At 51.9% G+C, this 26,423-nt stretch overlaps 7 protein-coding genes across 7 annotated transcripts; 5 read left to right on the top strand and 2 right to left on the bottom strand.

Moving 5' to 3' along the window:
- Nucleotides 1–2,505: 2,505 nt before the first annotated feature.
- Nucleotides 2,506–10,489, bottom strand: A1O9_06480 (uncharacterized protein; the record flags this gene model as incomplete). Its single annotated transcript, XM_013405690.1, has 2 exons — nucleotides 2,506–6,144; nucleotides 6,374–10,489. 2 exons carry the CDS (start codon nucleotides 10,487–10,489, stop codon nucleotides 2,506–2,508), a joined length of 7,755 nt encoding a protein of 2,584 aa, XP_013261144.1.
- A 1,059-nt stretch (nucleotides 10,490–11,548) lies between these two features.
- Nucleotides 11,549–12,619, top strand: A1O9_06479 (syntaxin 5; the record flags this gene model as incomplete). The annotated part of the gene is made up of 2 exons (XM_013405689.1): nucleotides 11,549–12,535; nucleotides 12,584–12,619. The coding sequence occupies 2 exons, from the start codon at nucleotides 11,549–11,551 to the stop codon at nucleotides 12,617–12,619; spliced, it is 1,023 nt and encodes a 340-aa protein (XP_013261143.1).
- Nucleotides 12,620–13,035: 416 nt separating this feature from the next.
- A1O9_06478 (uncharacterized protein) lies at nucleotides 13,036–13,673 on the bottom strand (the record flags this gene model as incomplete). The annotated part of the gene is made up of 4 exons (XM_013405688.1): nucleotides 13,036–13,403; nucleotides 13,461–13,490; nucleotides 13,542–13,568; nucleotides 13,619–13,673. 4 exons carry the CDS (start codon nucleotides 13,671–13,673, stop codon nucleotides 13,036–13,038), a joined length of 480 nt encoding a protein of 159 aa, XP_013261142.1.
- Nucleotides 13,674–14,420: 747 nt separating this feature from the next.
- Nucleotides 14,421–16,691, top strand: A1O9_06477 (uncharacterized protein; the record flags this gene model as incomplete). Its single annotated transcript, XM_013405687.1, has 2 exons — nucleotides 14,421–15,533; nucleotides 15,582–16,691. The coding sequence occupies 2 exons, from the start codon at nucleotides 14,421–14,423 to the stop codon at nucleotides 16,689–16,691; spliced, it is 2,223 nt and encodes a 740-aa protein (XP_013261141.1).
- Nucleotides 16,692–18,106: 1,415 nt separating this feature from the next.
- Nucleotides 18,107–19,955, top strand: A1O9_06476 (uncharacterized protein; the record flags this gene model as incomplete). Its single annotated transcript, XM_013405686.1, has 2 exons — nucleotides 18,107–18,302; nucleotides 18,367–19,955. 2 exons carry the CDS (start codon nucleotides 18,107–18,109, stop codon nucleotides 19,953–19,955), a joined length of 1,785 nt encoding a protein of 594 aa, XP_013261140.1.
- A 1,069-nt stretch (nucleotides 19,956–21,024) lies between these two features.
- A1O9_06475 (uncharacterized protein) lies at nucleotides 21,025–21,456 on the top strand (the record flags this gene model as incomplete). The annotated part of the gene is made up of 1 exon (XM_013405685.1): nucleotides 21,025–21,456. One exon carries the CDS (start codon nucleotides 21,025–21,027, stop codon nucleotides 21,454–21,456), a length of 432 nt encoding a protein of 143 aa, XP_013261139.1.
- An 857-nt stretch (nucleotides 21,457–22,313) lies between these two features.
- On the top strand, nucleotides 22,314–26,021 carry A1O9_06474 (uncharacterized protein; the record flags this gene model as incomplete). Its single annotated transcript, XM_013405684.1, has 2 exons — nucleotides 22,314–22,549; nucleotides 22,604–26,021. 2 exons carry the CDS (start codon nucleotides 22,314–22,316, stop codon nucleotides 26,019–26,021), a joined length of 3,654 nt encoding a protein of 1,217 aa, XP_013261138.1.
- Between the last annotated feature and the right edge of the window lie 402 nt (nucleotides 26,022–26,423).

Here is a 26,423-nt window from a genome sequence, read left to right as displayed (position 1 = left end):
GTCAAAATCATCCTATCCCCACAAACCCTAGTACATAGTAATCATAGGTTCATTCCTACTGGAGTTGATATACAAGATAGATTCAGAACCAAGAAACGCAACCAATGCCCATCATCGCACCCATGTACCACGTACCCCGTACCCAAGAAACGAGGAACGAAAAACAGCGGGGGAGAGACCCTCGAGAGCAAAGTCCTACATACACTTTTTCGCAATGGGCATGAGTTATGCAACTAACAGCCTTGCACGTGAGTGCAATTTCCCAGGCTCGCTGGGGGGAGGCCTGCTTAGGCCTTCGCTTGACTCGTACAATAGCACAATGACCCTCAATGGCCGTCAGGGCAAGGGACATCCCAGCCAGATCGGCTCTCCCTTGAGCCCTAGCGCATGGCCCAGCACGCAACTGGGATGATGCCTCGGCGCCCCATTTCGCGAGCAACGGCTCTCGTCTTAACTGTCTAGTGTAATTGCGCCGAGCCTTAGGCGTGGCCGTGGTCTTCGACCTAAGGTCTATCTAGGCACGGGGAGCCGACCCCGACTGGTTTTCGAGGGGGTGCATCACGCTACATACCTCACGCTTACCATGAACTTCTTTACCTAGTAATAGTAATTTAGCCTGGGAGAGGCTACGTATACAAGGACTGGCTAGAGAAACGCCATCGCTTCACTGGTTGCACACCGACAGACTTTCCTGCTTTCGATGGTTTCTCCTGGAGAAGCGAGAATGCGACTCGGGAAGGGAGGGGAGGTGTGTCCATTGCATGGAGTATGAGGTATCACTGCTGGAATGGAAGTTCGAACTCCGGGTTTCCCGTGAAATAGACAGCTACCTATTCAAGGGCTGAGAGCCATTTCTGTACGGCGCAGAACAGCTCGTTCAAAACTCAAACCCCCCCAATACCAGCCAGCAAAAGCCATCCGGATCACGAAGGACCAACACGAAGGCAAAGCCAAATGCTTAAACCACGCTGGTGTGACAAGTGGCTCTGGCTGCCACAAAGCAAGCCGGTAAAGTTAGATAGCTGGCCGTACCGATAGAGTGGAACGCACGGGACTAAACAACACACTCAGATCATCATATGGCGTGCAACTCTGTACGAAGAGATTGCACAGGCCTGTGGCTTGACGAATTCACACGGCCTTTCCCAGGGGCACCTCGCGGCCTCGCACTGGCCCTGAGGCTCTGGCGCTCTGTACGTGATTGGGCGTGCGGTCGTCTTAAGCAATCTCGCACAAGATTGGATTTGTGGCGCAAGATCTCAACTATTCCCGCTTTGAGAGTCTCGCCAGCTACCTACATGCAGTCTACTGTACAGGCCACCATACCGAGTAGAAATGAGGTGACGACTGTACCATGGCAAAAAGACGACAGTGGCTGTGTAAGTTCAAGTTAGTGAGTGATCCAACCTAGTTAACAGAAGACAATCTCAAGATGTCGTTTCACCACCAAATCGCTCGCTCCCTCTAGCACTGCACATGCGGTGATAAAACCCCAGGAGCGCTAGAAGGCGTAGTGATGAACGCAACCATCCCTTACCCACCCAATAAGCGTGGTGGAGTCGATGATTGCTTGCAGCAAGGCTGCCACCGGGCCTGTCTGCTCAACCCCTACCTACAAGTAGCTCGCGAACCGAGGCCAATCTACAGGCGACCACATCATACAATACCCCTGAACCCTCCACCTCGACCGGTCTCACCAACCTCGTCTTGGTGGCTTTTAGTCTGCCACTCCGCAAATTACTATCGAGTCACTGTAAGCTGCAGGGGGCAGAACCTGGGGTAGAGATCTATCGCCCCTTGAGCCATCGCGTTACTTAATTGAAGGCTACGGATAGGCTAAATAGGCACTCCGTACTCCGTAGCCATCCAAAAAACTCATTCTAATGGCGGGGAGCACTCCGTACACAGTACCGGCTAATCCACAACACTATCAACCAGCGAGAACTCATCGTGTTCATTGGATGTCCACCCCTTGTGACTCTGAATGTCGACTAGGGAGGGTCCTATGTACTCATGTCATAGGTCAATCCATCACATTGTATATATCCTATATCAAAGTATATATGTGGTACACATAGAATATCGAAATCTGAGAGATCATAGTAATTTCAAAACACGAAAATCCAAAAAAGCTGGCTTGCTTGCTACTTTTTCGTTTGAATCGTTAGGCCAGTGAACATGAGGATGAAAACCCAATAATCAAATGAGACGAAAACAGATGCACGCTTGAACGCCGATTTTGTGGGATGGGTGCCGAGTTTGGGTATATATCCAATAGAACCACCGCACCCCTTCGACGCCAACATTGTCCCCATAGAACGCCAGAACACTGTAAAGCATGGTTGGGTGTGATGATGATGATGATGATGGTGATAATACGCTCATTCAAAGTCCACGTGCTCGCTCAGCAAGGGACTGACTGAACAACATCGCGTTCTCTGTAATACCAAGAAACAATTCAACAGGGAAACCCAAAAGAATCGTCACTGACTCATGATGTGATACTCAGTCATCCCATCTGCCATCGCCCACGAATGTCGGCATCCACTCCTGGCCAGGATACGCGGTAGCACTCATGAGGACCTCCTCTTCGCTCTCGTAGCCGTCAGGCTTGGAACCGGGCAGCTCGACCGCCGCGCCGCCGACAGATTTATCGCGCGCGATTGCTTTGCCAGTTTGTTGATGCTGTGGGGCAGCACTGGTGCCAGAGCGGCTCACCAGACCGTCCGTTGCGTCGGATTGAATGGCGCGCGAATATGTACCTGTGCCACCAATCGTGGCTCCTGTTCCCACGTCCATGGCGGTGCCGGCAAGACTTACTGGTGTTCCGCTTCTAGCTGCTGCTGGGTCTCCTAGCGTGTTTTGTTGGACAGATGGTGGAATGGGACTCATTGTCCTAGTTCTTCTGTGCCCGGCAGCCTGGCTCTGACCTGCGTCTTCATCGAGACCAGGTAAGTCGATGGCGTACGGACGTTCTTGATCAGAATCTGGTCTGGGAACGCCGCCTACAGGGCTAATCCTCTTGGAGATGAAGGTACCCAATCCAGTGGCAGCCAGTCCATTCTCCTGCTCCTGTCGACGCTGTGCATCAAAGTCCTCGGATGAGTTCTTGCGGCCAAGTTTTGGAGATCGGGAACGCTTGTGTAAGTCCATAACGTGGTTGCGACCAGGGCCAGGTTTTGTGCTAGAAGCTGCAGCTGAAAGAGGGGCCGTGGTACTGGTGAAACCTGGACTTGGGTCTGCATATGGGCGTGGCACTACATTCCTAGGGGGCGTGGGAGAGAGTGAAGATCCACGATTGGGATAAACTTGTGCGGGAGCAGTCGCAGGGATACTATGAGAACTGTGATTAGGAGTGTTTGTGTCAATGCGAAGATCGGAAGGACGACGTTGATCTGGGTTGAGGTATGGAGTGATATTGGCAGAATAGTTTCCGGGATGGGGACTAACTCCAGGTTGGACTGGTTGCATGGACGGGTGAATGCCGCGTGCCATTCCAGACGAGTACTGAAATGGGGATGTCGCGGTTGGATAGTGGCTTTCTGGTTGGCTAGAAGGGGTTGTGGAGTAGTCGTATTGTGAGTCAGGCCGTCGTTGCTGTACAGGCTGAGTAAATGCTCGCTGAGGCTGTGAGAACTGTTGTTGTGGGCCGCGGGGAAATTCATGCTGGGCTTCTGGCTGCTGCGAGGAATGGGAATATCCTCGTTGAAACTGTGCTGGTGGTTGCTGCTCCTGCGTAGTCCATGCATCACCGGAGTATTGTCCATATGTGTTTTGTGGGGACATGTAGTTTTGTGCAGTGTATTGTTGCTGATATGGCTGTTTGGTACCCATCTGGGGTTGAGGTAAAGCTGGGCTAGCAGCTGCCGGGGGCTTGGCTGAGCTTCCACTTTTGAAGAGCTTGCTACCTAGACCAGAGAACCTCTTCTTCTTCTCCTTCTCGACCGGATGCTCCTTGGCTTCATTACTGGAAGTCCTCAAGATATCCTTCGATTGTCTCCTTCCAGATTGAGTAGTTGTGTTCCATGTTGGTAATTGACCAATTTGGTCTTGACCACCATACTGACTACTTTGTTGGGAGGAGATGCTATCATGCCGACTATTGCGTCGGAATATACTGGCACGCTTGTCCTTCTGCGGGACATCTTGGTTCTCAGGAACTGGTGCTGGTAACCGTTCTTGCTTCTTCAACTTTGATTTGGAGCCGCCGCCAAAAAAGCTACCGAAAGTGCTCTTCTTGCGAGCAGTAGGAGGATTGGACGACGTAGTCTGAGGCGTCGGGGCCGGAAGAGGTCCCATGGCCTGCTGTTGTCTTTGGGCGAGTTGATCAGGCTGCTGTGACAGACGGTGGGAAGGATTGTCTCCTTCATAGGAGTACTGTCTTGAGTTCGTCGGCATGTATTCTCTATAGTGTTGATGGTCATGTTCAGCACGACTCTGCTCAGGAATGAAAGGTGGCCTTCCAGATTCCTGCATTATCTGTGATTTTAATGGGGGTTGGAAAGGACCCTGAGGCTGTGCTTGCTGCTGCTGCTGATACTGTTGGTAAAGCTGTTCTTGCTGCAATTGTTGTTGATATTGTTGTTGACTTTGGTATTGCTGATGTTGTCGTTCCTGTTCCTGTTGCTGTGACCTGAGAGTACTTGGGAGCGGCTGCCCGCTTGCCTCCACCTGAGTCTCACTACGCCCAACTCGTGGAGTAGTAATCTGTTTTGGGGACCTATAGTTTTGTATGTATGGACCAGGAATACGATAAGCACCTGCAGACGGACTCTCTTCTTGCGTCGATTGAGTTGTGAAAAATTGCTCGCTCCCAATTTGTTGTCGGAGGCGATCAACGTCCTCCGGATTTCGCCTAGCGCTTGGGAGCGGGCTTTCACTAGAATACATCTGTGCTCGATCGATATTAGGTTGTTCGGGTTCTGATGTCTTGAAAGCTGGGTGGTTGCGAACATTAGGGTCCGCACTAAACGGTCTTGAGTAGGACCTTGATTGTCGTTGTCCAGCGGCATTTGCTTGGTCGAATTCATCCACACTGACTTGTGACATCTCCTTGCTAAGCGCTTGACTCACAGGACTAAGCGGTGGTTCTGAGGCTTTGCCAAAATCCCCAGAACCCGCACCTTGTAATTGTCGGTTCTGTTCAACATCGTCTCCACTAGTCAACAAGGACGGAGGACCATCATTGGAGGTCTCATACTGATTTGTTGATGGTGTGGGGTCGGTATGTTGCGCCGTAGCCGGTTGCGGGATATATAAGTTAGGATTCGACTCTCTCCGATAGTAGGGGTCATCTATTCCTGGTGGCGGGCCATCAAGCACAGACTTCTCTGGAGGCAAGTCCACAGGCTCTGAGACGATTTGTTCGTAGCCTGGGAGCTGGTTATCTGTGCTTATATCACTCTCGACTGGGTCATCCGGCTTCTCCACATTAGCTGGCTCTTGCGAAGCTGGAACATCATCTGCAGGTGATACGCTTCGCCTGATCTGCTTGTCAGACTCTGGACCTGGACCGGGGCTGGCGCTTGACACATCAGATATAATCGATCGCCTTCGATCATCTGGCACCTGAAGACTGCGATCACTTGAATGAACATCTGACCTCGGGCCATGAATTTGTCCGGGGAAAGGTCCAGGTGCATTGAGATTGGTGATTGCAGACTCGACTGGAGCATTGAGATGCTGATGGGAAAGAGCCGGAGGACCTTCCCTGCCCACCTCTCGTTCCGCTGTACCCCTAAGAGGCGATTCGAGCGGAGAATCATCTGCTGTTGGACGGGTCAATTGACTGATAGATCGACTTGGGATCCCCGCCTTGTCACTTTGATCGTCATCGACAAGGGCGGAAATAGCAGGGCTTGCTGGAGTAGCAGTCGACTTGGTGGGGTCGCCAATGGGCTTCTCCTGCAGAAAAGATGAATTAGATGAGGTTGCATCTCCAGTCTGTCTAGTTGCGGTTGGATCATCTAGACTCAAATTTGACTTCGCGAACCAATTGGACGATTCGAGAGGGCTGGCAGGGGACAGCGTGAATGGAATTTGCGGTGGGCCATCGAGGAATGTGGGCTCTCGTGGCTGGGATTGCTGGTCGTGGAGGACTTCATTGGAATCCGTTGAGGAGAGGCCGGTCGACTTTCGTCGTCCCTATAGACAAAGTCAACATATGAGCATCGCAGAAGACAGACAGGACGACGAAGACAGGATTAACATTCGAGTACTATTTGGAAATGGTGAGGACCGCGATTGATAAACCATGAATCGCGTAAAGATATCGAAAACCTTGAGCGACCGGATCGCGGGTAACATCCCTTCGATGCTGAAGCACCCGAAACACTAATATAAGGCAATGACAAAGAAAAGATCAATAAACTACCTTTTCGCCAGAGCTTGCATTTCGCATCTTCTCCTTTCCTTTCGCAAACAACCCTTTCGCAGCGATGCCGGCCTTGCCACCGAATTTCCCCGCCTTGGCCATCAGTTTCTTGCCATCTTCTTGTATATGCCTTGAGCCGACTGATTCAGTCAAAGTTCGTCGAGGAGATGGCTTATGAGCAGATACTGCCTCGGTGGTATCATGAGAGACACGGAGGTTGCGTGCGAATACGTCCGAGTGTTCAGTCGTGTTCAGCGATGACAACCACCCTTCCAACTGTCCGTCAGACGTTGCATGGGCTTGTCTGCTTTCGTTGAAAGCCAGAATCCGCTCATGCGGGGTGCTAAGCGCCATAATAGAACGAAACGAGGCAGGATCGCTTGTAGGATACTGTCTCTGCGGTGGATTCGTAGAAAACTCATTGTTTCCCACATTGGACAATGTAGACATTGGTGGCGCCCCAGTGGTAGGAGAGCGTGGCGTTGTCTGGCGTTCTTGCAGCGATTGAAAGTGAATAGAGGGCTGGTCTTTGGGCAGTTGTGGTTGCATTGAGTCCGACTCTGGGTATTGGTGTTGTTTGGAAGGTTCGGCCTGTTCAGCAGACTGCTGAGCCCCTGTGGGCTGGGGCTGGGGTTGTGAAAGCGCCCATGTGGGTGGAAGCGCACTGACTGCTGGCTGGCTACTGAGAGAACCACTCTGTACGAAGGGCTGCTGAGGCCAATCAGTCTGACGCAGGGTAGGTTGGTTCGGGCCTAGAGGCACTGGCGGTCGCTCAGAGGTTGTGCTTTGCTGGCCCGTACTTCGATCGAATGGTCCGCTGCGTCCAGCTGGATTAGATATGCTTGATACTGGCTGAATGAGCTCCCTGATAGTGTCAGGGGAACCTGTAGGGGTAGGACTCAATTGTTTGGGGGTGGTAGTCGGTGGAGTCTTGTCGCTGGTAGTTTCCCACGAAAATCGCTGTTGTAAGTGTGGTCTCTGCGCCAAAGGTGCTCCTTGAGCGGATGATGAAGTGGTCGGCTGATCGCTGGTGGTGATTGGAGGGGGAGGGGAAGAGAATGGGATCTGGCCCGCCTGGTTTGCGCTGGAAGGTTGTTCCAGTTTCTGAACAGTATCTGGTCTTTCGTAAGTCGAGCTACCCCTTTCAGACGTTGGATGGGCGACTGGACCATGGTTGAGGGATTCCCCTTCAATATTAGAAGATTTTGGGGTCAGACTTTTGACAATTTCATGTTGTAGTCTATCATTGTCTTCATTAGTTGAGGCTGTAGACAGGGCGACATTTGGAATAGGTGGGCGCGACATGGGACTTGAGTCCAATATTCTGCTTGTTCGTAGCGGAGCCGGGTAGTCAATCGGCTCTGACCGAGGCCTGTCACTTTCGCTCGCAGTAGCGATAGACGATGGCGTTGACGCCGCAACAAGGGGCCTTGGTGCCAATGCGGGCGGAGTGGACGGCCTGATGGGTGAGATGCTCCGGTCATGAAGGCTTGCTTCATTGCTCGGACCGGCGGGTAGTTCATCTTCGTCATCTGAACTCGAAGCGTCCCATTCGTTTTCACTGGATACCTCAGAACGCGTAGGCGATTTAGAAGCTGCAACACGGTCTGGCTGTGGCTGTCCCGCAAAAGCACTGGCCAAAGCAGTGCCTGCACTTGCTGCAGCAGCAAAAGCAGTCTTAGAGATACCATCATTCGCCTCACGAGCTGGAGCTTTGGCTGTGGGGATGCTTTCGGTGGTGTCTGAACGATGTGCAGCCAAAGGGGAAGGACGGGCCGATGGCTCCGCAGGTTGAGCTTTTATTGAGTCTGACGTGGCGGTAGAAGTATATGATTGCCAGCCTCCAGGGATCGCTGGCCGGAAGCTGTCCTGCCGCGGCTCTGGCGCAGGTCGTGTCGGCTCAGGTATAGCAGAGGGCGGCGATGTGTCTGTGATATTAACATTGCTTGGGCTTGACCGTCCAGAATTTGATTCCAGCTTTCCAGCAATTCCTCTGACTGTTCCCTTTGGTGGACTTTCAGACCGAGTGATGGGTGAGGGAATGTGGGGAGTCGTGGGACCGCTATCCTGGAGACCAGCTTGGACTTTGAATTGATTGCGATGTGCTTGCCACTCTTTCCATTCTTCTGAAGCTGATCGTCCAGCGGCGGCAGCAGTGTCAGCCTGAGGGGCCAGGACTGGAGGTAGTGATTTCCCAGCAGATGCGGGTGCCGTGGTCGGCTCATCCAAGCAGGATTCGCCCTTGGCGGGGGCCCCAAGATACTCGTTGACAGCAGCAACAGAAGCATGTTCTGATTCTGGGGAGGTGAGAGATTCAATATTTGTCGATCTCTTGGTAGGGGCAATGTCCTGAGTAGGAGGGGTGTCAACACGAGAAAATTCAGGGCGGATGGATACTGGATGAGAGATGCCAAGTTGGGGATTGGATGGAGCTTCGGCCCTCAGGGATTCTGTGGTATTTCTGCGGGAGTCCAGCTGGGACGGCTCTTCGGGAATCACAGCGTAGGTGCCTGGAGTGGCCGACAAAGTAGCCAATGAGTGCGGCTTGTGACTGATTATGGGACTGATATCCGAGGTGGACGTACTGTTAGACCTATAGACACTATTCGTGGTGGAGGTTGGCGAGAAGGACGTGTCTTTTTGACTGTCATCGAAAGCCTGCTGCACCATAGACCTGTAACCTAGCGAAGGTTGATGTTGGAGGGGTTGAGTTTGTGATTCAGCCGCGGCTCGGTCCAGAGCGGAGTCGTCTTTCTGCGGCACTGGTGGAGGAGGTGGAGGTAAAGAAGGGGTTGGTGGGATATGGCGGGAAGTGTCAGACGCCGATGAACCAAGTGCCCCCAGATCCATGCCAAAGCTTGACATCCTGCCAATGGCGGGTAACCCGTAGCTCATACGATTTGCAAGCGGCTCTTCGGGGATTCCTTCATGCATTGACTGATTCCTTGAGACGGTTGAGGCAGAAACAGGATCAGGTCGATCGGTGTAGACAGAGGAAGCATTTGTAGGATGCCTTGCAATTCCAGCCTCGGTGAGCTCTGTGGGGCTGTCTACCGCGGCAGAAGGGGCCTGTGTCGAGGAGGGGTTAAGTAGATTGTCAAGGCCATACTCGCTCTTGCGCTCCGGTACTGGATCCAAGGTTGATTTGAGACGCCTGGTGGAATCCGAGTCCTCGGCGAGAGTATCTCTAGGCTCAGAGGAGATAGATTTGATGTCGAGAGTCTCTGGTTGTGGTCGAAAGCCGGTAGAATCAACGCTTGGTCTGGAGGAGGAGTCTTGCGAGGCGCGCGCCTTTTCCACCTCTTCGGGCATTCTCTTGTAAATGTCTGAAGGGCGAATGAAGGTGGGAATCGGCCTGTCACCAGTGGCGGGACTGGTGGCAATGGGCGAGGAAGACGTGACTGAGTCATTGGCTGGACGACTGAGATCTGGCGATGGTTGACCCAGACTGGCTTTGCGAGGGGGAAAGTGTCTGGCCGAGGTAGTGGAGCCTCGACTTTCGGGTCGCATGGGACTTTCATGACGCTGAAAGATCTCGGCCGGGGGAGGACGGCTACTAGAGCCCGATCGTCGTTGCTGCTGGGAGAAGATACTCGGAGCAGATAAGGGAGCATCGTCGTATGGCGGATATTGTCTCCCTCTTGAGCCTGGTCGGAAAGTATTGGATGGAGGTGGGCCTTGGGTATTTAGACGCAGAGGAGGCTGGTCTCGATAGGCTGGAACAGGAATATCATATTCATGTTGAGGTTCGGGGAAAGGATCGCGCTGAGTGGAGGGATAGGCCGAGTCGAAGCCGCTGCCGGTGGAAAAGTACCGTCTCTCGTCGGCGCCACGGTCGAAAGAAGGCCTTTGATGGTTCTGCGAGGGAGCAGGCGGGGGCGCATAGGAGGGCGGAATGGGATTTGTGAAGCTTCGATTCGACTGGCTGTCCCAACCAGGATGTCTGGGGTTGTCGGCAGAGACAGCAGCAGGAGAAGGATTGTTATCGTAGCCGTCGTCGTCGTCGTCACCCCAGTCGTCGCCATCATAGTTTATTTGATTTGCATCTTTCCACTTCTTGGTGACAGAGCGTCCAACGTTTGTTTTGTAGGCCGAGTATGAGCCCGGGGCCGCCATGTCTTGATATTATTTAGTGAAGTGAGAGGAGTGAGCAGTCAGGACATGGCGCATGCAAATGTTGTAGGCTGGATTGGATTCAGCCGCGATGTTGGAGATGCACTAAGAATAGCAGGAGCTTGGAGAATAAGCGACCGACAGTACAGATTTATTAGATGAACCGGTGAAAGAAGCAAGAGGAGGAAGAAATCGAGAAGAAGCTGGAGGATGAGATCGAAATCGTCTGATTGTGAACGAAGCGGACTGGGTATGGGCAGACAAGCAAGCAAGCAGATGGCCTGAATGGGACACGCAAGACAGGCTCAAGACAAGGCAGGACACGGACTGCGAGTTCTGCGACACGACAGCCGGAATTGGAGTTTGGAGATCAGAGGGAACAACTGCAATGGGAATGAGGAGACCCAAAAGTTGCCTCTCATCGTCATCCCACGGCGACTGCGCCACACTGGGATCATCATCTTGACCGCTAATGTGTACGGAGAGGAACATTTGTACCTGTTGGGCTTGCTTCATTGGTTTTGCGGGCGGATTCATAATTACTAGTGTGTAATGAATGGTATGCTAAAGGTCTAGCGGCTTACGCCGACTGTGGCTGTCTGCAAATACCAGCAGCCTAGATGTTAACGGCACTACCACGTCACTTGCACCCGCATCAGTGGTCGATGGCCCAAACCTAACCTCATATGGCCTAGCATATCAGCTAGTGCGGCCTAAGCACTCTTCAAAGACACCTTTCACTATGATTCCGCCTCTGCCTGCGCCCGACCTCCGCCTGCGCCTGCGCCTGTCCCTGTTCATTGTCGCTGGTTCTCAACAACTTCTATCTCAACGACTAGTATAGAGAACATCTGGCTTTAATCCACATTCCTTTCCCACAATTTGTTTCCTCTTCTTTCGATTCTCTGTGTAGATACCACTTACCGCACTCTGCTCGTCTTATCGCTTTGTGCAGACCCACCCTCTTGATCCCTCCTTGTCGTATTTCGGCGACGGTCCCATACAATAAAATGCTGCTTTGCCTTCTCTAACCACCTCCACCACCATTCGATCAATTTTACAATGGTTTCTACTACGATTCAGGACCGGACGAATGAGTTCCGAACCATCCTCACCCAGGCTCAAAAGCGCCAGACTGCCCCAAAAGGCCCGCAGCGACAGTCTCTCCTGAGTGATGCTCAAAAAAATGATGCTAATGGCCCCGTTCAAGGTGGCAGGTCAGAATTTGCTCGCAATGCTTTGCAGATCGGTCGCGGTATTAGCGCCACCATGGGGAAGCTAGAGAGACTTGCTCAGCTTGCCAGGAGAAAAGCCATTTTCGACGACCGGCCAGTCGAGATCTCCGAATTGACATATGTCATCAAACAGGACCTTGCCGCCCTCAACTCCCAGATCTCTTCTCTCCAGCAACTCACCCAATCGCAACATCCAACCGCCTCTCTACCCCGTTCCGCCGATCAGGAGGGTCAGCACAACAAAAATGTGGTTCTGATGCTCCAGAACAAGGTCACCGATGTCGCCGCCAACTTCAAGGATGTTTTGGAGGTGAGAACGAAGAATATACAAGCCTCGCGATCCAGAACAGAGAATTTCGTATCTTCGGTTTCTGCCCGCTCACAGTCCCACCTCGATGATTCAAGATCCGAGTCCCCCTTATACTCAGGTGCAGCAAGTCGACAACGAACGCCGCAAGCATCCACCAACGATCTTCTGACTCTCGAACCTTCTTCTACATCTACGTTAATGAAAAATGGCCCTCAATCCGATCATCAAATACTACTCATGGAGGAAGCCCAGCCGACTAATACCTATATCCAAGAAAGAGGCCAAGCCATCGAGGCAATAGAAAGGACCATCAATGAGTTGGGAGGTATTTTTGGACAGTTGGCCACTATGGTCTCTGAGCAGGGAGAAATGCTCCAGAGGATTGATGCCAACACCGAGGACGTGGTCGATAATGTTCAAGGTGCTCAACGTGAGCTGTTGAAGTATTGGAACCGAGTCCAGGGCAATAGATGGTTGGTGGCCAAGATGATGGGTGTGTTGATGGTAAGCGTCGTGGACTATTTTCTTGATGGACATAACTAATTTGAGTAGATATTCTTCCTGCTATGGGTATTAATCTCTGGGTGAGTGGGGCGAACAATGGGATCAGAACACGACGTAATCCACCGGAAATGAACGGACCAAAACATGGGAGTCTGATGTAGTGTTTCCGACGATGGTCTCAGAAGCGGCCACAGACCTTCCTGCTTCGTCCCCAAGACGGCCACCTGTCTTGAACACACCAATAACCACCATCGACCAGCTTGCAACGGTCTGGTGTCCGCCCACGTGCAAAGTGGAGCGAGAGGTGTGATCGTTGACTAGCTCACTTGATTGTGGACAGACAAGGTGCAGAGCACACCTGCCAGCAGAATTAGACGCACACTGTACAAAGAGACTAAAGGGATGGGCCAGACCATTGATTGTATATTAATCAGATGGAAGGAGGCGGGGCGACGGGAATTCAGTGGTCCCTGTTAGACTTTTTGTAGCATCAATATTGTTCACATTATTGTCTCAAGGATATCGCTCAGTTCATGATTATGGATCGACTTTTCCAACCCTGGCATGTTATGTACACTGGGTGCTAGTGGCACATCATTGGCGGATTTGCGGTCGATCTCGTCGAGGATGAACGCGCGGAGGGTATCGCGAGCGAGCCCACACTGCAGCTGCCATCTCAGGAGAGTCTGTTCGAATGAGACTGCCGATGCCCATAAAGACGCTGCGTTTGGCGTTAGAGTGAAGACGCACGACTGCAGGACCACGTCTGGATCGTACCTGAATGTGGCGCCTGATCCCACCATGTATTTCCCTAATGTCCTCATGATTCCTGCCTGGCCTCCGCCATATTGGAAGACGGTCACGACACCTGGAGCAGCCTATGGTGAGCATGCCGTCGCCTTCGAGGGCGGCGCGGGAGACTAACCATAGATCAATCCCATTATTCCACCCACGGCTTGTTGGATGCGTTAGTGGTTTCTTCTGCTCCATCAAGGTGTACACCTACTTCCGCCCATGAGCATGCCCATCTTGACTGTGAGCGGGTTAGCTTTCACTTTTACACAGTAACAACGGACAGCATACGCTTGTCGGTCCAGTGTGGACCCCGTCGCTGTGCGGATGGCGGCATAGGAGGCATGCTGGCGATCACGGATGCCTAGCTAAGTAGTAGCGGTGACGAGAGGAAAGAGCAAGTGGAATTGTGGAAAGTGCGATGGGTTCGAGGTGGAAGGTCGAAAGTGACAGGAGCGTCTGGTGATGCCCTCAACCCCAACTTGCAAGACGCACCTGCACCTTCCTACTCTCGGTACAGATGCACCAACCGCGCTAACCCCTTTTGGCCTGCAGCGTGGTTAATTTGGACGGCTCTTGATCATGCAAACCACCTTTGTTCACGCTTCAACCCATCCAGATCTCCCTCAATTCTCTTTCAAATGCCATCAATCCACTCTATCCCTCGCCTTTCTCTCTGTAGCCCGTCTTTTTCGCTTGCTCATCCGGTTTTGAGCTGAGCGGGTCGCCCAGACCACTCTCTGTCAGACCCCCACTGGCCACGGTCACTGCACGCGAGCAGCTCCTCTCCTCTTCAATCCCATCCACTTCCATCTCGGTATGTGCTTCAGCCGCTCAAGAGAATCTACAAACCCGCAATCTTCGATTCTTACCCCAGCGCCGTCCTCAGACTAACTGACGCAATCATTTCTGTAGATTTTTACCCACCTGCCGAGTCCTCGATTCCCGACACATGACGAGTTCACAAACCATCATTCGTCTGTTTTTGTTCTTTCTACCACCCTTGCGCTATTACACAGGCTATTTACTGTCTCTCTGAGGCTCGACTCGCTCCTTCGCCTCCTTACTGCCGGCTTGGCGTTGAAACTTCCCGATGACGACCGCCGTGGCATCACCCCCAAACTTTCAGAATATCTCTAGACTTAATTGGAATGGTATAGGTGCTAGTGGTGGCGGTGGAGGGTTTTCGGCCATGAGCTCTGACGAAGTCTCTCGAATGTTTATGCCACGCAAAACAGTTGCCCGGAGCAATTCGTCTTCCTCGCTTTCGTCTAATAGTTCAACCTCGTCAACCTCGACCGTTTCCCCTCTTACTCAAGCCGACTCACCCGCCGAAAGCGCACAGAGTAACAAGAAGAAGTCAAGAGGAGGTTTCTGGCCGGTTTCCAAATCGGAATCCACCTCGAGTCTTTCCAATGCACGCGCAAATGGCTCTTTACAAACCGCGATCGGCAATTCAATGATAGGAAAGAATCCAGTTCAACCTGCTCTACCCAGCCAGAACCCAATTGGTCAAGCGAATGGCGCAAGAATCGTTAATGGACAGCCCTCGACCGAACCCCCGGCCATATTGGCTTTACTACCGATGAACGGCACCTTTGAAAGGAAACAGATCAGTCTACCCTTCTACCCTGATGTTCTTCGAGTTGGTCGGCAAACCAACGCAAAGACCGTGCCTACACCGGTGAACGGCTACTTTGACTCCAAAGTGCTGTCGCGTCAACACGCCGAAGTCTGGGCAGAACGAAACGGAAAGGTCTGGATTAGAGACGTCAAGTCTTCCAACGGCACTTTTGTGAACGGACAAAGGTTGTCACCAGAAAATCGCGAGTCAGAACCGCATGAGCTTCGTCAGCATGATACACTTGAGCTCGGAATCGATATTGTCAGTGAAGATCAAAAGACCATCGTACACCATAAAGTGTCAGCCAAAGTGGAATATGTCGGTTTACCGACCTCCTCCAACAATGTTCTCGATCTCAGCTTTGGAGATCTAGACCCTTCGCATGGCGGCTCATTACTCCCCTCTCCAGTGAGCACACCGATGATGCATTCACGCAGTCGCTCAGGTGGGCCCATCACAAACGGTCGTGCCTCCGTAACCTCTAGTGCTGCCGGTGGGCAGATGAGTTCAGCAGCCCAGCAAAGACAAATGAGTTATTACGGATCGCCCATGAACATCGAACACCTTGTTAAAACATTAGCGGTAAGTCAAATGTCCCAAACCTGTGAGACAGGACCTGACGGGATTCAGATTGAGATGCGTACGGCCAAGCAGCAGGCCGAAGAATTAGATCAAGCAGGAGCATTTCTCAACGCAGTGATCAACTCTGACGGCGAGCCATCTAAGGTTCAACTCCCAACAAAAGAACCGGCACACCATCCACCAAAACAGTCCAACGGGCGGTCAAAGAGTATGAAAGTCGATCATGTCAATCGATTTGCCGACCCACCCGCACCTCCCCCCCAACAACCTCTTCCTGAGAAGCCCGACGTCTCAAAATCGAGTCCGGCTAGTAGTAGTTCTTTCACGAACTTGCTGAAACGAAGCGAGACTGCCAAGGCTCCAAACTCCAACCATTCACCAAACTCCACCCAAAGTAGTCAAATGTTGTCATTAATCGAGGCGCTGTCGATAGCGAAGAAAGAGCTTGACTCGCAAGGTGCAAGGGTTAAGCAACTGGAAGACATACTTAAGGAAGAGCGCTCTGCACGAGAGGATGCCGAGGAGCGAGCTCGAAAACTTGAGCAACATGTGGCATCTCGTCCAGCGACGCAGGTGGAGGAAGAGCAGCAACCTCCGGTTGAAGAGACCCATAATTCGACATCGGAAAGTCAAGCCGAAGCGGCACAAGAAGACGAAGAAATGTCAGCGAAAGAACGACAACTGAAAGAGAATCTGGATAGTGTGGTAGCAGACATGCAGAAACTCAAGACAGATGTGGATCAATTCCGATGGCGTGCCGAGGCTGCCGAGGCTGATGCCACTAAAGCCAGAGCCAGCCTTGCCGAGATGATTACGAAAATCCGAGAGGAGAACGAAAAATCAGAACCAGAAACCGCCGAGTCGGTTGAACGAGAGCCATCTCGGGGGCTCGACAGAGCAGTCTGGGCAGTTGCTAATGAAGAAGAGCAGCTTGGCATGAAAACCCTGACCAAGTGGCCATCACATGCCAATGGCCAAGTGCGTGGGCCGAAACTTCCCAAGCATCTGGAGCAAGCTGTGGCGACTGTGCTCAAGGATCGGGGTGCGAATGGCGATCCTCTTGTCCAGTCGGCACCGTATGTGTCAATGCTGGGAGTGGTTCTGATAGGCGTTGGACTGATGGCGTATCTTAATTCCTGGCAAAAGGCAGAGAAGTGAGACAGCTTCACACAACAGAACCCGACACTCGAACCGAACATTTCTTTTCGTTGAACATAATAAACTACAGTTTGCTTACAACACCAGTCATTCGTTCCATGCAAGCGTGGCATACGGTACAGGAGTTGATATCACAAGGAATGGGTGGAGGACCGTGAATTACTTGTCCTCCGGAGTAACAGAGTTCCAGAATCAGGGGGTTTGAATTCGAGTTGCATGGCGAAAGAACGTTGGTCGGGAAGGTCTGCCTTTTGTCCTTCTTTCGATGTTTCAAATTCTGGAACCGGTGACGCCATCACTTTCACGATGATGACGGTTCAGTGGAAAAAAGACATTGATGAAAGAAAGCAGGGCGTTTTATTGTTGTATATATGCCTGTTGAAGGATAGGATTGTCACAATGTGGGACCAGACGCGAAAGAGGATACCTGAACACTAGTAGGTTATATCCGTGATTTTTGTCTGGGACCACCATGAGACGACGATGACGAGACGAAAATGACATAAATCCTTGAGTCTTTCCTTTGAGATGGCCATGGTCGTGCTATTCGTTCGCCTCGGTGTGCATGTGGTATTACATAGTTGCAAGTTGCAACAAGATGGTGTACATGTGCCAATTCTCCTTTCAGCCCCGCTTACGAGTGCGTCGTCTGCCTCTGAGCCTGTTGGCCAATTTATCTTTCCAATCAGAGTGTGCACTTCGTATGTTTTATCCCGGAAGCCTCCAGGATACACATGCCCACTTGCGCCATCAAATTGATTGCGCCGATAAACACGCAGTTATCCGCTCGTACTTCGTATTCGCCCGACGTCGATGATCACCACCCAACACCGTCTATCACCATCCCGGCTCTGCCCTCCGGCCCATCCCCACCGTTAAAGGTCAGATCGTCATTCGGACGCCGGGCGGACTAGAGGAGGGCTTATTCCCAACTTCCAACGTCTCCATCCCTATCTCAAATAGCGGACAGCTAATATTCTCCAACCAATAATGTCACTCCAAGGATTCCCTCCTCCCACGGCTTCCCGTAACTTAGACCTTTCGGCTGCCGGAAGTCTCTTTCAACCCTTCAAAGCTCGTTGGTCCACATCCCGACATACGCTTCAAAACGGTTGGAAGAAATGACGCAGTTCCGGGCTGAATCGATGGAGCGAGGTTCTGTTGAGTGCGTGCGATGTTTTGAGTCATCCCTTTCCATTCGCGAAGTGGAGAGCAGGGCATGCTCGTCCTTATCGAAATGACTGCCTAAGTACTTTCATGATCGTGCAACGCAAGTGAGTCTCTCGTTTATCCAAGCCCTCCTTTTCATCTCTCGGTCTGTGTAAGGGGAATTGCAGGATTGGAAGGTGTCTGTATCTCTTGTTCAGACTTGGTTCTATCCTTCCCGTCCTGCGATACAGCAGCCAACAAGAGACATGCGTCTTCGGAGACTCGGTCTGCCTCAATGTCAGGCGTGGTTAGACCACACTTGCAGGCACCTCTCCCGACAATCTGCGCGTAACCCTCTCCTTGCGGCCCAAATACGTGCATATGCCACTTCCCTTCCAGAGCCAACCCAACAAAAGACCGATTCGAGGGAAAAAGTGGTTATACTAGGGAGTGGTTGGGCAGGTACGTTCTGTGTAGCCCAAGTTTTGCAGCAAGACCAAATCCAGATCCTAACCCTACGATCCAGGCTATGTGCTCTCACGCCAGCTCGATCCAAAGAAATACCGAGTCGTCGTCGTCTCCCCTCGATCGTACTTCGTCTTCACTCCTCTGCTCAACGACACCACCGTTGGCACTCTCGAGTTCCGAAACGTGCTCGAGTCCGTGCGAAAGAGAAACAGCCGAGTGGAATACCTGCAAGGATGGGCTGACGACGTGAACTTCCTTGATAAATTTGTCACCGTCGAGCCGTCTGTCCTAGACCCGGACGTAGGACGTGCCTTGACCGGGCCAAGAAAAGTGAATGAAGAGCGGACGACAGATATGCTAGAAAGAACTCTCCACGCCGGAGGAACGGGCAAGGCCCAAGTGCCGACGTTCCCAGTCCGGTACGACAAGTTGATCATCGCAGTGGGATGCTATAGCCAGACGTTCAACATAAAAGGCGTTCGCGAGAATGCTATGTTTCTGAAAGACGTGCGGGATGCCCAGGCAATCCGACGCCGCATCCTAGAGCTCTTCGAACTGGCGCGTCTCCCTATCATCCCTGAAGAAACAAAACACTACCTTCTACACTTCGCCATCGTGGGCGGCGGGCCCACGGGCATGGAATTCGCTGCGTGCCTCTCAGACCTGATCCGCGACGACATCACCAAACTACACCCAGAACTCCTCAAATACATCCAAATCTCACTCTACGATGTCGCACCCAAGGTGCTCCCCATGTTCGACGCTAGTTTGGCCGAATACGCTGTAAAGCAGTATAAACGACGGAACGTGCAGATCAAAACCAGCCACGTTGTAGAAGAACTACGGAAAGGATTTCCTAACGACCCAGACGCTGCGCAGAACCAGGACAAACAGGTAAAAGGCCGGGTCTATACGATTCGCACGAAACAGGAAGGCGACGTAGGTATCGGCATGTGTGTGTGGTCAACAGGGAGCATGAACAATCCGTTCGTGGACAAGGCCCTGAACCATGTACGCCGCTTCCCCGTCCGCTCAGCACACATCACGCAGGGTGGCGCCACCGCGGTAGAAAACCCGAATACCCGCCAATGGATGATCGACCGTGACCCTCGATCCGGCCTCGTTCTCGTCGACGATCATTTCCGCGTCAACCTCACCACCGACGCAGCGATCGACGGGGAGGTCAACGGCGACCCAGACCACAATCACGACCCGCAACCGCATGCATTCGTCCAGGACGTCTTCGCCATAGGCGACACCACGAAACTCAAGTCCGGCGCCCTCCCCGCCACCGCCCAGGTCGCCAACCAACAGGCCCTGTGGCTCGCGAAGGCCCTAAACCAGTTCCCGGACCCGGAAGCGTACGCGAAGAACGAAGGCTTTACCTTTCGGAATCTCGGCGTGTTTACTTACATCGGCGGCGCCAAAGCCATGTTGCAGGGTCCGCCGCCGGATGGGAAGAGTGGGGGTGGTGGGAACAACAGAGGCAATAATAAGGCCACCGGGCTGAATTTCCGTGGCTGGATTGCTTTTCTTCTCTGGAGGGGCGCCTATCTCACTATGACGCTCAGTTGGAGGAATAAGTTCCTTGTCCCTATGCAGTGGGTGGCTGTTAGGTTGTTTGGAAGGGATGTGAGCCGGTTTTGATGTCCGTGTTTTTAATTTTTGATTTGTTCTTGGGCCAGGTATGGTGTATGGATTAGGATTTCGGGAATCGGAATGGGAAAAGAAATTAACAGAAGGAATATGGGAGTTGAGGAGACATGGATTTCGAACAACAGGTGAGCGAAATAGGACGCTGCTTGTCTTGGTGCGAATACCATCTGCGCCAGAACCATCACCACTACATAGGTGGGAAGTATACCGTATGTATGATAAAAATACCAACATACCACCATGCTTGAAGTTCATTAAATCTGTCATCAATTGATGTCTACTCTACACACTTAGGTGACACCATTCAATCTCAGCAAGGCAAACCTTTCTCTCTCCAGTCAAATTAGCTACGACAGTAACAGCACAAAATGTATCGAGGTCCGAGGCTCGTAGTTAACAGGATCCGTTGATCGAACGAACGAAAAAGGCCTTTCCTAATCCGTCTGTTCTTCTCAAGACAACTTGAAGTTTCCACAAAAAGAAGGCTGGATTTTTGTTTGACGTCTGATTGGGGGCAGCAAGTATTTTGTAATATGCTTGGTTTTTGCACCTCCCTGCTAGTCTTCTAAAAGGAAGAGGCTATTTTCGATAATGGGCTAGAGGTGTGGATACAGCTGGCCCGGGTTACTCAGCGTTGAGGGTTCGTCGGCCGCGATGGGAAATTTAGGTCCGGAGCGCGGAGTCAGCAGGCATTGGATTCGATTGGGAGTGTAGGTTCATGACGGAGGGCGAGGTTGAGATGCCTTTGTTGAGAGGTTATTATTAATTGGACTGGGGATATATAGACGGAGGATAACGTTCTCTTCGGTTGTGCAGGTTATTTTCTTGAATGGTTGGTAGTCGGAGGGTACTTCCATTCAACAACTATTCCCTCCTGGTTCTGAATCAAATTTGCTCTTGACGTCTCCTCGGCGTGAGAGCGCAGCTTCAGAGTGGAAAGTCTCAAGTGTACTAGTGAATACCTCTACGGTTTCCGGCTTAAGCCTCCTGACCGCCTCAGCCTTGCTTCCATTGATAGTCCGTCAGTAGCAGAGCAACTAACCACCGACACGCCCTCGATATGTCCACCGACACCAACATCCCCACAGCTCAAGTAGCACAAACTCTCACGCGCTCGAACCTCCTGTACGTCTTCTCACAACGCGACGCGTCCAAACGGCTCGAAGCAATCGAAAAAAACTACCACGCAGACGTGCAGTTCGACGAGCCCGACGGCAGCGTGTTCGTGGGCCACGAGGGCGTCAACAAGAAAGCGGGCGAACTGCTCGAGGAGCGACCGGGCTGGGGGTTCGTGCCCACGGGCAGCGTCAAGCAGACCAATGACCTGCTCTATCTCGCCTGGGGGTTTGGGCCGGTCGTGGAGGGTGGGAAGTTGGGCGAGGAGGGAAGTGTTGATGTTAAGGCTACGGGGGCGGATGTAATACTTGTTGAGGGGGGCTTGATTAAGAAGGTTTGGGTCATCATTGATGGACTGAGTGATGTTAAGGTGTGAGCGCGTTTGCGTGTGATCTTGGGGTTTCGATGGCAGCCTGGATCATACAGACGACGAGGATGTTGAGCATGGGCACGTGCTGGGATCATTAGCAGCTTCCTTATGCTAGTGCAAAGAGTGTGACGTCATATGTCGATATACGGAAAGTGTCCCGCGATAGCGTGTCACTGCCCGTTGCACTAGCGGTGACTAGGCCTGTTTAGGTAGTAATTGCTACTAGCAAGCTTGAACCGAGCACTCCGGAACAGCCCTCGAAGCTCTACCGAACACGAATGAGGCACCCAGAGGATCGCCCCAAAAAGATTCCCTGGGTTCAAGTTTATTCGTACGGATAATCAACTCGTCTGTTTCAACCCATATCCATCAAACCGGAGTCAGCGGAGCAAACGGACCATCCTGACCATCCACCCAGCCATATCAGAAAACCCCCGTCCAAATCCCCAGTCCCTATCCCGATCCATCAAAGCACGGGACAGCCAACAATTGCACATCTCATTCCCACGTCCCGTTCATCCTATCCCATTCACTTGTACTTCTGTCCAGAACCGCGTCGTCATTCTGGCATCAAAACAGGAAGCTCCAAGCATTCTTCACCTCGTTCTTGTCTATCAAAGCAGGCTTACTATTACTATTAATATTGTCTATATCCGCGAATCTTTTTCTCTCGCTCTTTAACTCCTAAATCGTCGATCCTTCGGTTCATCCTTTGCTCTCGACAACACGCGTCACTTCCCAAGAACGCACCGCACCGCCCCCCAACCATGCTGCGACCACGAATCTCGTAGATTCCAACCTCCTCCCCTTAATCGCAAATGCTAGCCGACACAACTCTCTCGATTACTCGCCGATAAGTCGCCATGAGCTCCCTCCTCCACCCCATTCACTCGGCGAGCCAGAAATGTCGACCTAAGCATCAAGTCCTGGTCCTCAAGTGCTATCCCAAATACCAAAAGACCGTCCAAGAAGTCAAGCCAAATGCCTCTGAGTTGAGCTATCTCCTCTACTACGCAAGCACGCGCCGTCACAAGCTGCAGAAAGTCGGCGCATTTCTAGAAAAGAAGAATGCTCACGATGTCTGGAAGGCAAGACTTGGGTAATGCATCCTTCTGACCCTGCAATCAACCCTGTCTCGCTGACCGCGCTATAGTAATGTCCAAATCACTCTTCAGATCCTCGCCGCCATCATCGAAAAAGCCCCCCGCGACATCTCCCTGTACGCCCGATCCGTCCTGATCATTCTCGACTCCGTCCTTCGATCCAAAGATGTAAATATGGTAGAAGAGTCGGTTCCCACCTTTGAGGCTTACTGTAAGCATGTCGATGCTGCTTCTCTTACTGCCGATCAACAGCGTGCTCAGCAATACCTTACCATTGTTCAACTATATGCGGGATATGCCGCCAAGCAAGTCCCTGTAAGTAAACAGCCTGGCGATTCTATCCCTGTGTCCCTGCGATGGCGCACCCTCGGTCTTCGCGCTATCCGAGCCGTGGTCGCGTCCGAAGCAATTGCCGCAGACTCCGGTCGTCAGCTCAACACCGTCATGCCCGTCATACTCGACAATTTGTCTTTGGAGGAAGACAATATATTGGCATCTCTTCATCAACGTGCCAAAACCAGCGAAAGATCGGACGATGAAACTGCGCGTAGGAGGCGCATGAGCATCGCTACCGTGACCACCGTCGACACTGCTGAGGGCGACCCCGCTACCGCAGTCGAAACAACAGCTGCAGCAGATAAGGTGGCTGAAGAAGAAGTTCGAGCACTGGCCTTGAGATGTCTGAAGCAGATATTCTCCATCGGCATAGGAAGCACCCGTGGCCAGACGAGGTTAGCGACTGCTTTGACCTTGAGGTTCATTGCGGCGAAGAATCCACCCAAAACAACTCCGGATTTTGCTCGACAAGGGAACTGGGCAACATCCTTATTCGAGACAATTGCGAGATGGACTCCCGTACAGGATCGCTTCATTATCGTGGTCACAGCCATGGAAACTCTTGTCAGGAGTCCAACCACGGAAGATGTGCTCGAGAAACAGCTCGTTCTCACCATTCTGATAGACTGGCTTCTCAGTTCGTCTATCAACCTGATTGGGTTAAGTGTTATGGATGTTTTGTTGGGTTTCATTTACCACATGCTAGCTTTGCTTCAATTAGGTGGTCCCAATCCTCGGTTCATCCCTGCTCAACCAAATGACACAACCGGCTTTTTCCGCGAGATAAAGGAAGCATTCGATCCCAGTACTGTTCTTAGCGGATCTGAGAAACCGACGACAGCGTCGAAACCTGAGACGAAGCCCTCTGCAGTACGGCAAGAGCTGATACTCCGGCTCCAGAAATGCATTGCTTCACTTTCCAACCATATCTATTACACCGACCAAATCAGTGATATGATAGCTGCGATTTTGGCTCGCCTCAAACCCTCCACCCAGTCCGAAGTCCCGAATTCTGCCGCTGCAATAAGTGATCCTGCAGCAGCAGCAAAAGCGATTGCCGAATCTGCAAATGTCCAAGAAGATGCGTCCACTTCTTCTTTCTTCTCTTTCACCACTGCTAGGTTGACTGCCGTACAAATCATCAAGGATATTTTGTACCGTTCAAACAGCAGAAGAGGCCCTTCTGGGGCACCGATCGAGGCTCGTTCTAGAGTCGGTGTGCAGGTCTGGGAAGGCACCCAATGGCTTCTGAAGGATGAAGACAAGGAAGTTCGAATTGCGTATATCGATGCGCTCCTAGCATGGCTCAAGCTAGAGACTAATAAATCCGATATGTTATTGCCTAAAGATGGACATCGAAAAGTGAGCCAGAACAAGAAAAACACGCTTCAACCTGGTGAGACGGTCGTTGCCAAACGTGCAGTGTCTGGAGCTTCACGAAAAGAATCCAAGCCGGCAAGGTCCAACTTTCTGCAACTGTTGCATTTGGCCATCTATGACAGCATTCTTGATGACCCTGAGAACGAATCGAACACGCTCTTACTCTACCTCCTACTGACCAAGCTTGTCGAGAGACTCGGAGTCAACGCGGTCCGAACAGGAATGCCCATGATTTTGCGTCTGCAAGAAACTGCCCTCAACGGAGAGGTGGTTTCTCCTCATGGTCGAGTTTATGTTGCAAGTATTGTCAATGGATATCTCTGGACGATTGCCGAGAAATTCGACTTCGAGGTCAGTCCAGTTGGTAATGAAATCAACGCCGAAATTTCTAGGAGAAAACGCTTTGGGATCTGGTTTGATAAGGTCAAATTCCCCGCTGTCCCTATGGATGACATTCGCCAGATACCGATTGTCAGTGAGAAACGACCAGAATACCCGGATGAAGCTATTAAGACGATCAAGCCGTTCTTGTCGGTCAAGGAGGTCGTCGATGAGATAACTATTGCTTATGATAATTCACTTCTCACTCCCCCAACCTCAGCCCCTTCGTCTCCTGGCCGAGTGTTCTCCATCCCGACACTTGGCTTCGGCTATGGCTATGGTATCGCGGCGGGACCGAAGCCGTCCCGTGAAGATCAACTTCCTCAAAAAGTCAAGGATGAAATGTGTGCTGGGTGGTCGAGAGAAGCATGTATTGCTGCGGTGGAGAAAGAAAGTGCTGCTTCTGTGACAGGGTCGCGTACGGGAGCTTCGTCCCTGCCGAAAGCTGCACATCATCTCGGTGTAAATGGGGCTCACAAGCACAGTTCTACAAGTGGTCAAGAGTCCCCGGTCGCTGCAAATGGGTCGACTACTCCGACATTTGGACTACTTGGTGGATTGGGTACACTCACAAGAAACAAAAGAGCAAGTGCCAATGGCTCGCCTTCGAGACACGTCACTACTTCCAGTCGAGACTCAACTATAAGAGTAACTGATCTCAAACGCGCCTTGTCTAGCTATGCTAGAAATGGTACAAGACATCATAGTCCGCTACGCCGACCAACCATAGGGTCCAGGAGGAGCACGGTTAGCAGTGGGACAAGTAGCATGGTCAGTTGGACGGAAGCTGATGAGGGCAACTTATCGACTTTGGATATTGATAACAGTCAAGCGAATGGTCCCAGCAACGGCCCAAATGGTATCAGCTCTCGACCACAAACTGCCAGATCCAGCAAAGCTGGCCCGGGTGATGAAGGGGGCACATTTCATGATCAGGCAGCTGTCCCAGCCCTCACAGCAGATCCTCGACGAGATTCAGACATTCCTCCCGTGCCAAAGATCCCATCTACACTCAATCTCCCCGGGACATGGCCACGCGATATTTCTCCAGCTCGACCACTAGACGAACCAACCGAAGGAACGGCCGTGCATGCACCATCTGGGGCTATCGATGCTAGTGCTAGCCCCCAATCCAAACGAGTAACAAGCGGAACATACTCCTCTCCGCCCACGAGAGACGGCCAGACGATGAAGAAAACCTCCCGGCCTGTGAGTCGAAAAAGCGCCGCCCCGACTCATCCAGCACCGGTTGAAAAATTCGACTTGGGTTCGTTGTTGGCGGGCATTAGCCTGGGTACAGGCAAAAGCACGGAAGAAGTGATAGAGAAGGAGGACAGCCGGTCAAGTCGTTTGATCAAACCTCCTTATTAAATTTTTCTGGGTGGAGATGGGTTAGCTAGTGGATGTCTTCTTGGATGCGATGTTCTCGTTGTGAAATATTTGCCCCATCGGACATCGAGCACGAGCAAGCCTGTTGAGAGACTGGAGTGGAGTGGACTGGACTGCTTCATCACTTGAATGGAGCCAGAAATATTGGTATTTAATGTACTTGTATAGTTAGAGATGGAACGGCATCGGGGCTGTACCATAGAAAAAAATAAAAACTGTCTAGTCTTGTCTATTGTCTATTTTGAGTGTGGCCCGGTCCTGGCTGGGCTGTGCTGTATGGTGCTGTGGTCTCTTAGAGATGCTCTATATACTGTGGATGAGTTGGGCCGACTATTCCAGTTTGCGTGGTGCCGGTGGGAGGAATGGTTTGGGTTGGGTTGACTG

The sequence above is a fragment of the Exophiala aquamarina genome (genome assembly GCF_000709125.1).
Source record: "Exophiala aquamarina CBS 119918 chromosome Unknown aczIA-supercont1.4, whole genome shotgun sequence".
Taxonomy (NCBI): Eukaryota; Fungi; Ascomycota; class Eurotiomycetes; order Chaetothyriales; family Herpotrichiellaceae; genus Exophiala; species Exophiala aquamarina.
Note: the sequence above shows the minus strand (reverse complement) of the source record. Positions and strands in the feature narration are given on the sequence as shown.